Raw genomic sequence first — 10,303 nt, 5'->3', positions numbered from 1 at the left:
TTTTATCTGGCCCATTGAAAGTGCTGAATTATTTAATGTGGCCCACGTTTCGAAAAGTTTGGAGACCCCTGCTATAGACAATGACTTCATTACTGTAGATTGATGCCATGCTGTAACTGTAATTGCTTTGGATACTTATTATATGTTCTTAATAAGTAATCATGAATATAAAATATACATTTCTATCATTTATTCAACTATAATTAAATACAAAATACATTATTAATTAGAATATGGAAACTTAACTGACATTACATTTGTTTGTACAAATTGATCTCATGTAATAAAACTTAAAGGTGTTGTCGTGAAACAAGACATTGAGGAGTGTATTCTTTTGTGACATTTTTTGTGTCGAAACCTCGGTGAGGAATACATACTGTGGCGTATTGGCTCTATGCAGGAACTGTTGAGCCACAGAGGCCTTGGAGCATGCTCGCAACATGAGAATTGTGGATTGTACTGGCACGTTGCTAGGCGACAACTATGTGAACACTTGGATTGCACAACAGGAAGTGCGAGTGATGTCACATGCCCCACTCATCCCGTAACTATGCAACGCTCAGTAAACAACCCTCCTCACTAGGCTGTGACATCTTGCAACAGGGGAATCTGTGCAGAGACTATTGCTAGGCAATTGGTAAACACGATGTCACACAATAGTGGTAGCTATCACGTAACTGTTTTCTGTGATGTCAGTGCGAAGCTACATAACGAGGAGAATTCGTCAGTGTTGAACCATACAGATGATCAACTAGCTGACTCACCTTAATGGAAAGTGGACCCAAACTCTCGTGGCATAGGCTCGGGTTCTGAACTTGCAGGCTTCATCTGCAAACAAAATGATTAATAGTTAAAACCAGATGGACTCAGAGAAGGCAGTGAATTAGGTCCCTATGATTGCACTTTTGAACATGGATCGTGTTTAAATCAATATTCTAACATGGAACTGGAAGTTGATGTTTTCAAGAGACCGACTAGCAACTGATGTTATCGTACATTTTAGGCACAAGATTTTAACATTGTTAAAAGCATCAGGAAATATTACCAATCATACCAGGCGAAAATAGGGGTAGCAAAGCAAAAACATCTCAGTCTACATCACCCCAGATCATTTTAATATTTAAAAGTCATTCAGTTAATTTCCCTCTCGAGCCACTCAACATTTTTAAAGTATTTTGTTTAAGATTTGGCTCCTCTTCGATAAATGTGCATGAAGTTAATGGTTTGTGGTCCTAAAAATTTGGAACTCCTGGCCAAGACAAACAACCACAGCCTTGTATAACCAATATATTTTATCAGGTGCACAAGTGAAGGCTGTGCGATTTTATCAAGTCATATGCAGTGCAGTGCAGTGCAGTGCAGTTGGTTTTCGTATGAGTGGTAACAAGTGCACAAAATATCCTGTGATGTTGTGGAAGAGGGCTGTAACTCAGAAGTTGATCAAAATATGATAAGTGTACAACAAAGTGTCTCTTCATGTCTTAGAACACACGGCCACTGTGATCATGTCTATACATATACACAATATGTAAAATATAAAAACTATTCTATAAACATAGGAAACTTTCACATGCCTTAAAGAAAACAAGTGTACACTGTAATAATAAGAATGAAACCAACTACCCTTCCCCCTACTCCATAGAATAGCAGTGACAACAAAAACTTAGGCCAGGCCATCTCAAGGAGAGCAGTGGAACTAGAAAACATGTGAAGTGGACTGATAATGTGTGTTCAGTGCTCTACAGTCACATAAAACTTTAAATTTCAGCAAAATAATTACCGTGTTAACCAACAGATAAAAACCCAATCCTTTATAATATAAAATGTATAACACACCAGTGGATCCATTCAGTATACATGGACATTTACGCTAAGTACATGATAGATATTTGTAAATAAAGGATGGCCTGAAGGTGGCACACGTTCTGAAACATACTGTTGGTCCAGATACCTAACTCCACCTACTGGGAATAGTGTTGTGGCAGAGGGAATGAAATAAGTATATTCATAGGGGAACTTACAGACAGCATAGCCATCTCATAAAATTACTTTATTTGCTTAAGGAAAGCAATGAAAGAAATGAATGATTGTACTGTGACAAGTCAGCTTTACTCACCTCAAAGTGCACCTGCAATTGTGTCATTTCTTGCCACAATAGAGCCCGCTGCCGAACGATATTATCGAGTTCTTCTTGCAGTTTAGACATTTCAGATTCCAAGACCATGATTCGTAGTCCAGTCGTCTGCCTTATATATTTTACCTCCCTCTTAAGATCTTCATACTGGTTCCTCTGAACAGACAAAAGAGCACATTATGTTATGAACTGCAGTATTATCTCAACAGTAGTTTTCAGATTAGCAAGGTAAAGAGTGCTTCTTTGGAAAGAGTCTCCAGTTTAAAGTCCACCTCATTTGCATGTGGTTTATGTTGGTATAACAAATGAGGCTTGGATATGGTGTCATGGTGGTACAATCACTGTGGTTGGTGTGGAGGAAACGTTACTGCCTAATTCAGGGCGATCATGTCACGAACGTTAACTACTACATCTAGCTAGCAGGAAATTTCACCGACGTTTGAGTGACATCAGTTTTAATTTGGTTGTGATTTGTTTATAGGCACGTTCACTACCCTGCAGAATGACCATTAGTTACTGCACGCATGAAGCAGCTCGAGAGATGCTGAACAGATTTTCATCAAATGCGATATTAGGGAGTTTTGCTGAATTTTGTCAACACATTCCACTTTTTATTAAAATTTGGCAAACATTATAGACACTTCCCAACAATATCCAGATGCATTTCTTCACATGGTCCTAGAATGACTGTAACTCGTTAATTAATTTATAATCTTAATAATATAAAAATAAACCAGATATAAGAAATTAAATTAGCGAGCCAAAAATGTAAGTAAAGAAGACTAAAACAAATCCCCATGAAATAATTATTTCATCCCACTATTTACTTTCCCATTCCCACATATGCCTTCATGGCATAATGCTTAATTAGTTAAGCATAAGGACAACTTTACCTTATTTATTTCTCCAACGTTGAAGTCATCAAGCCCTTTAATCCCAAGACTCTTGGAACCATTTTTGACGCACCCTGGGACGTAACGGTCCACAGAATCCAAGAAGCTCTGCGAATGAACAAAGTACTCAATGAAATAAAATAGTTGAATATCAAATACTTAAAGACAATTAGAAAAGGACAGTAATACAGGTGCAATGAACCTACTAGACAATAGCAAAACTACACATACACTGAAAAGATACACCATCCTAAATCTTCCAGACAGACATGAGTAAAACCTCATGTAATGCCATAGAATTTCAACAAGGGTTTTTGTAACTTTTAGGTATTAAGTTATCTTGGGTTCACAGTAGAGAAGTTAGACAAAGGGTAATGTCAGTAAGACTGCTTAGACTGCTTATTCACGTGGAAGAGACGGCAAGCGGCTGTACGGCCAAGGCGTACAGAGTGCCGACTCAGCGAGATGGCCTGAGCAGATCCAACCCTCTTCACCGAGATGACCAACAAGAGACGGACCTTTGGGGGAGAATTCGCTCTCTTAAGGGGCGGAACTTACCCCAAGGACATTAGTCAGCAGAGGAAAAGTTATAAAGTAGCTAACACAACTTGAGGAGCTATCTTTCGGAATCCACAACATTGAACCAATAGTCTATCATTGAATCTTTTGATCAATCTATATCAACCAATCTATCTGAACGCACAAATGTTAATGGAGTAGCCAGCCAGAGACATGGTCATGCCAGACCAAGTGAGGGGACACCATCAGCTTCCTACACCAAGTAAGTCGAACTGTTCATATCAGTCATGGATATACAGTGGATATTATTAAAGTGTCATGTTACAGGATTAGGGCAGAGAGAGTAGGCCCTGAGTGGGGATGTAGGAATTACCTCGAGAGCTAGGGATGGTGAACCCAAGTGTATTTTTCTTTAAATTACAATGTGTACGTAACCAACAACTGTCGGCTACGAAAGTGATATGTGTATATATCAGTAGACAAATGTAGACTTAGTAAGGGGGATATGTGTATTAATGACTTACCCCACAGTCACACCCTCTATGTCCCCGATCTCCCATAGATCTCCTGTTAGAGATACTGTGAACTCACAGCCAAGAGGTAGCTAATGAGACAAGTACCAAGTGCTTAGCCTTACAATTGGCCATTCCACAAGGGCGCAACGGCATGGATGGCGGAAGAGGTGGAACGAATCCTCCATGCCCCCCTTCGCGCCATAACATATGGTGGCAGCGGTGGAATACCTCCACGCCACCTGTCACCACGGCATAACACCCCAATACAAGAATTAAAATGATACCGAAGTGAACAAAAAATAAAACCAAGTGTATGAATTATGCCACGGGGTATAACTCATTCCGAGCCAGTCCTTATTGAACATATTCATTTATTGCAAATTCTGCAGATTACGAGTATGTACGAGTATAATAAATGTGTGAAAAAAAATATTTACTTACCTTATTTGCCTTACGGCGACCAAATATTTTGGTAAAGAAACCAGCGATGGTATTCTTCGAGGTAACACCCATGTCCGATTCGAGTTGAAATTTGTAGGCAAAGTTTTTAAAGCCGCACTCTTTGATCAAACTCTTCTCAAAGCAACCTCACACACGGTACTGAACAGCAGAATGACCGTCTTCAAGGCAACGCTGCGGTTTTTATAGCGGAGAACACCTCCCTGTTATGTGGCTACGTAACGCCTGTGACGTAGCCTGTGACGTGGCCTGTGACGTGCCTGTTACGTGGCCTGTTACATGGCCACGAAACGCTCGTTACGCTATTCAATTCAATTTTATTTCATCCATGAATCATTATACATGATATGGGACAAGTCAAAGATTAATATTAATACTAATACTAAATAGTAATAAGAATATAATAATACAGTAATAGTATGCCAAATTATAATAAATGATGATGATAATAATAATGATAATATAGTAATACAGAGATAATAATATGACAGTATAATTAGTCTTGAAAACAGTTTCTGTGGTCTTAAATCCTCCATATCCTCCATATGTCCTATTGTACCTTTACTGGTGGTAATGCCTATGGAGATTTGATGGAATATCAACAGGATCAACAGTGCCCAGTTTCTTTGTTATCATTTGTGCGTTCACAATGTGGACCCTGTAATCATCACATGATTGTTTTACGAGGAGCTTTCTTTACCCAGTACGTATACCAGCAAACTTTTCGAAGGTCATGCAACTTTCGGCGTATTTAATGTTATATCCTCGAGGCTAAATGTGTGTGTAAGATTGCAAGCAAACATACACATATATATTGGTTCTTCGTCTGGCTTTTCCAAACATGCTGTATGGTGGGTTAGAAACCACAGGTATCTGTCCTACAGAATTGTGAAAATGCTGCTGTTTTCATTCCGAACATGACTGTCAAACTTGCTCTATAGTCAAGAGTTGTTTTGCTTCAAGCTCGAAATTAGTAAATGGCAAGAACGAATGTGTATGTTACAGAAGTAAGTAATTTTGGTAGTAATAAGGGCCCAAAATATATACCAGAAGAAGACGAGAGAACTGGCAATATTGGAAGTAAATGTGCAATATTAAACCAAGTTATAAAATGGGTTACAACTGAGACATAACCTCAATGATTGCCAATTCGCTCTTGAGTATTACTTCTCTGCTGTGCAAACGTTTGAATTTTAATTTATTTACGTTCCGCAAATCTAAGTACAGGTTGACACCGTTGGATACTGAACAAGTCAAATACAAATACATAATATCTGTACAGTAATAGTTTTGCTTTAAAAGTTAATCAGATTATAATATTACCATGCTCATTGAATACGTACAGCACAGTCTGCAAATAAACAAAATGATACCGTAACATGCTTGGGAATACACTTTACCTTAGAGTTCATACTGGTTACTGTTTGTTTACATTGAAATACTCATCTATGTAGTAGACAGAATGAGTAAGTAAGTAACGTTTCAATGCAGTTTTATATTGCATAATTTTACTAGTTGCTTTTTTGAGACTTTGATGGAGGTTACTGAACACTTTGAAGCCAAAGGAGTGAACTTCATTTTGATATAGGGATAGATTTGCTGAATGCTGTTGGAAGTTGAGTTTTTGCCTCGTCTTTATATTATGGACATCAGAATTTAAATTGTACATGCTTTTGTTGCCTACCACAAATAATAGGAGTGAAAGTATGTATTGTGAGTGAAACAGTAATATTTTTAAGTTTATAATTGAATCTACAAGAATATATATTCTTGCTTCCTGCAATAAGTCTAATTGCCCTCTTTTGCATTTTGAAGATTTTAGTGTTGTCTGTACGGTTTCCCCTAGATATTATTTCATATGACATAGTGGAGTGATAGTAGGCATAGTAAACCATTTTCATTACTTCCAGAGATATGCCCTGTTTAATAGACCTGAGTGCATAACAAGCTGTATTTACCATGTGTAGTAACTGCTCAGTTTTCAAGACAGTGTGCTGTTTATATGTAATCCAAGGAATTTTGTGTTATGTGCTTTAAAAATTGTTTATGTCACTTATATAATCTGTGGGGTTAGAGTTGGTAAGTATTATACTGGTATTGTCAGCAAACAAAATCGACTTAGATTTATTCTTAACAAAGTTTGTTAATTCATTTATATAGAGAAGAAAGAACAAAGGACCTAGTACAGATTCTTATGGGATGCTGTGACTTATTTTTACCCCATTTCAAAGCTATCTGATGATTAAAGTTTATATTTTTGATTTAATCCCATTATTAGCCTCACCAGTTATTCCATACTCATTTAATTTGAGCAGTAAAGTGTCATGATTAACACAGTTGAACACTTTAGCTAGATCACAGAAGATCCCACCTACTAGTAATTACTTTTTATTAAGGGCACCTATGAGTTCCTTACTTAGTTCATAGGGCTCTTTTTCTGTTGTTAGATTTTTCATAAATTCAGATTGTTTTGCTAGTATCTTGTTATTAATTACATGTTGAAGTGGTACATTATATATTTTAAATGCATTTTATTCGGTAGATGAATACATGGCATACAGGCAAGCATAATACATTAATGTTGTCTTTCCAAGATTATGTATTATCTAGATTTGTTATATGACTGCTTTTTATTTTATTATTGTATTTTTCATTTTATAATTCTTGAATATTTTAATTGTTGAGACTAGATTGCATTTTGCTGATGAATTCAATATCCGGTCCGGTTTCCGGACAATGAATCTGTGAAATTATGTCTCTATGTATGTATGTATGTATTACTTACTTTGTATGTATGTATGTATGTATGTATTACTTTTTCAAGGATTTTTGAGAAAGAGGCTAGTATGGATATTGGTCTGTAGCTGGAAACATCCATCCTACCACTTTATTACATAATGGTTTTACTATAGAGTAATTTTAGGCATAGAGGAAAGGTCCCTGATAAAAGGGATGTATTATGTATGTGAATTAAAGGTGGGGTAATATAAGCAAAGCTGATTTTAAGTAATTTGATGGATATTTCATCATATCCACATGTGTTTTTAGGTTTAAGGGGTTTAATGATGCTTTCAGTTTCCTTTGTTTTGAAAATTTGAGATGTACGAAGGGGGACCCAAAAATAACCGGAAACGACCTGTTGCGCGCGCATGCTTTGTAGTTACGAGTTGTGCTGCTAGGTGGTGTTAGCTGGGGGTCTCCCGCGACTGTTAGTGAGCTGGCGTCAGTATGAGTTAAGTGGTTTCTCTGTGGTGCTCTGTTGTGTGCGTTCCTGTTTCAACCCTTTGGCGATTAGTGAGATGGCCGACCAGAAGGAACAAAGAGTGTGCGTGAAATTTTGCTTTCTGTTAGGGAAAACTGCACTTCACTCTTCAAGTCGCGGCAAACATTCACGCGGTTTTCTCTTTGGTCATCTCCGAGCAAGCGAGGAACAAATATTGCAGACACCCGTCTCATGTGCAAACCTTGGGTTAAAATTCGTTGGACCGTGCTCCATGAGATGTTCGTTTCCTCAGAAAGTTGGTCAATGGTCTTTCGACGATCTTCATCAATATCACGCACACTCTTTGTTCCTTCTGGTCGGCCATCTCACTAATCACCAAAGGGTTGAAACAGGAACGCACACAACAGAGCACCACAGACAAACCACTTAACTCAGACTGACGCCAGCTCACTAACAGTCGCGGGAGACCCCCAGCTAACACCACCTAGTAGAACAACTCGTAACTACAAAGCATGCGCGCACAACAGGTCGTTTCCGGTTATTTTTGGGTCCCCCCTTGTATGTTGAGAAAGGAGTCACATAGTGTGATGGATCACTATTAATGGTCCTACTATGTTTATCCTTGATATCACTAATACCATTATTGTTGTTGTCTTGTGGGAGAGTTTTTTTTTCAGCAACTGAAAGGAAGTATTCATTAAAGACACTAGCAATAACCTGTGGATTATCACTGGAATCACCATCAACAATTATTTCTTGTATGTTGATACTGTTATTTTTATTAATTTCTTCAAAGTTATTGTTTTATGCTACACAAAGCAAATCCCCATTACAGTTTGACAGTGTTAGAGAATGTAGACTATGCTTTCGTGAGTTTACATTTACATTTATTTTCACTTCATGGATCCAATCACCTCCCCATGTCACACATTGCTAATTCATGATGACTACACATCATACGTCCTTGGTCCAATAAAGTATATAATCAGGCCTCACACAGACAGCACAAGTTGTTAAGACAAGACACGTAAGCCATGGAAAAACCACTGTCACAGTTGACAGTATTGAAGGCATCTGCAATTTCAAGTGCCAGATTCAGTCATTAGAAGCCTCAAGGAACTGGAAACTTTTACCTCAAATTTGTTTGAAAGTCAAGTAAAACAAATGACACTAGATTCGATCTTCAAGAAAGAATGGCATTTCGGAAGAGACTCTTGGACTTTATAACCAATACAGTAGGAACATGTAGGGTATATATTAAAGTCCGTGTATTTATTTAGTTTAAAAATATGTCTGTTCTGTTAGTTCTCTGCAAAGGATGTAACGAATTCTGTAAACATTTTAAAGCCTACCTTTTTAAAATGTTTTCCTGCTTGGTGCCTTGGAAAGCTTCTTAATAAAATGGATCCACTGTATATGTTGCAGGTGAGCACCATGGTGACTTTCAAAACCAAATACGTCTGTGGAAGTATCCTGGCATAACACTTGCAAGCCTCACTCAGCCAGAGTTCTGTACAGTGTTCTGAATGTTCATGAATACAACGAAACAGAAGATGGTCTGGAGAATGCCAACAAAGTAACAATCTGGAGTCTGACCTGGACAGTTGGAGTAGACTCATCACGCTTCAACTTTCTCCGAATTCTGGGAATCGGCAGGTTTGGAACCGTGTTCCAGGTTCAGAAGAAGGGCGGTGTGGATGACGCCCAATTTTATGCTATGAAGGTGTTAAAAAAAGCTGCAATTATTAAAAATACCTCATCAAAATACGTTATGGCAGAGCGTCGTGTGTTGGAGGCGGTGCGTCATCATCCTTTCCTTACCACCCTCCATTACGCTTTCCAAAGTGACTCTAAATTATACCTTGCTCTAGATTACGTATGTAGAGGGGACCTATTTACCCATTACAACAGCAGAAAATTAGCAGAGACTGATATTAAATTTTACATCGGTGAGACAATTCTGGCATTGGAATACCTTCACAAGATGGGTATCATCCATCGTGATGTTAAGCTGGAGAACATTTTACTGGACTTCGACAGACATGCAATCCTTTCAGACTTCAGTCTCAGCAGGATGTTCTTTCCACACGAGAAGCATAGAGCACACGCAGTGTGTGGTACATTCACATACATGGCTCCAGAGGTAATTGCAGGCCAAGTAATTGTAATACTGCAGATGGCAGTAGTTGTGAAATTGTAAACTGTGTGATTGTATGAGCGAGTGTGAAATAAAATTTGCTATATCAGATAAGGTGTGAAGTTATTTGTCGCGTTATACACCCAATACGTGACAGTATTAAAATTAAATTTATTATTCTGTATATTATATTTAACAGTTTGTTTTTATTTAATATTACTAAAGTATGTTCTCAAGATTTTTTTTATTCAGTCACATTTTTTAAGAAATTTATAATTTATAACAAATTTTTATACTAATTTTCAATTTCTGTTTCAGGAGAACAGCTCAATTCTGGTGCTGTATACTGCCATCTGTTTAGTTCTCAGTTATTCCACTTGTTTTTGTAATTTTATATTGTAGTACTAAATTTAAATTTATTAT

General features: G+C 37.6%; 2 protein-coding genes across 2 annotated transcripts; one reads left to right on the top strand and one right to left on the bottom strand.

The window, feature by feature from the left end:
- LOC111875572 lies at positions 1–4,829 on the bottom strand. The gene is made up of 4 exons (XM_023871916.2): positions 4,503–4,829; positions 3,028–3,135; positions 2,117–2,290; positions 1–828 (listed from the first exon to the last, which is right to left on the bottom strand). The coding sequence occupies exons 1-4, from the start codon at positions 4,572–4,574 to the stop codon at positions 766–768; spliced, it is 417 nt and encodes a 138-aa protein (XP_023727684.1). The 5' UTR covers positions 4,575–4,829; the 3' UTR covers positions 1–765.
- A 4,361-nt stretch (positions 4,830–9,190) lies between these two features.
- Positions 9,191–10,303, top strand: LOC111875560 (ribosomal protein S6 kinase alpha-5-like; the record flags this gene model as incomplete). The annotated part of the gene is made up of 2 exons (XM_033755861.1): positions 9,191–9,886; positions 10,199–10,303. Coding segments are annotated over 2 exons (780 nt in total), but the record flags the coding sequence as incomplete, so codon positions are not given.

This window comes from Cryptotermes secundus, unplaced genomic scaffold (assembly GCF_002891405.2).
Source record: "Cryptotermes secundus unplaced genomic scaffold, Csec_1.0 scaffold1251, whole genome shotgun sequence".
Taxonomy (NCBI): domain Eukaryota; kingdom Metazoa; phylum Arthropoda; class Insecta; order Blattodea; family Kalotermitidae; genus Cryptotermes; species Cryptotermes secundus.
This window is presented reverse-complemented; position numbering and strand designations above follow the sequence as displayed.

Excerpts from the sequence above, each read along its gene's own strand:
- LOC111875572 (XM_023871916.2), bottom strand. The coding sequence starts at position 4,574 with ATGGGTGTTACCTCGAAGAATACCATCGCTGGTTTCTTTACCAAAATA. Across the intron at positions 3,136-4,502 it reads GTCGCCGTAAGGCAAATAAG|AGCTTCTTGGATTCTGTGGA; the intron begins GTAAGTAAATAT and ends GTTCATTCGCAG. Across the intron at positions 829-2,116 it reads AATTGCAGGTGCACTTTGAG|ATGAAGCCTGCAAGTTCAGA; the intron begins GTGAGTAAAGCT and ends TTTTGTTTGCAG.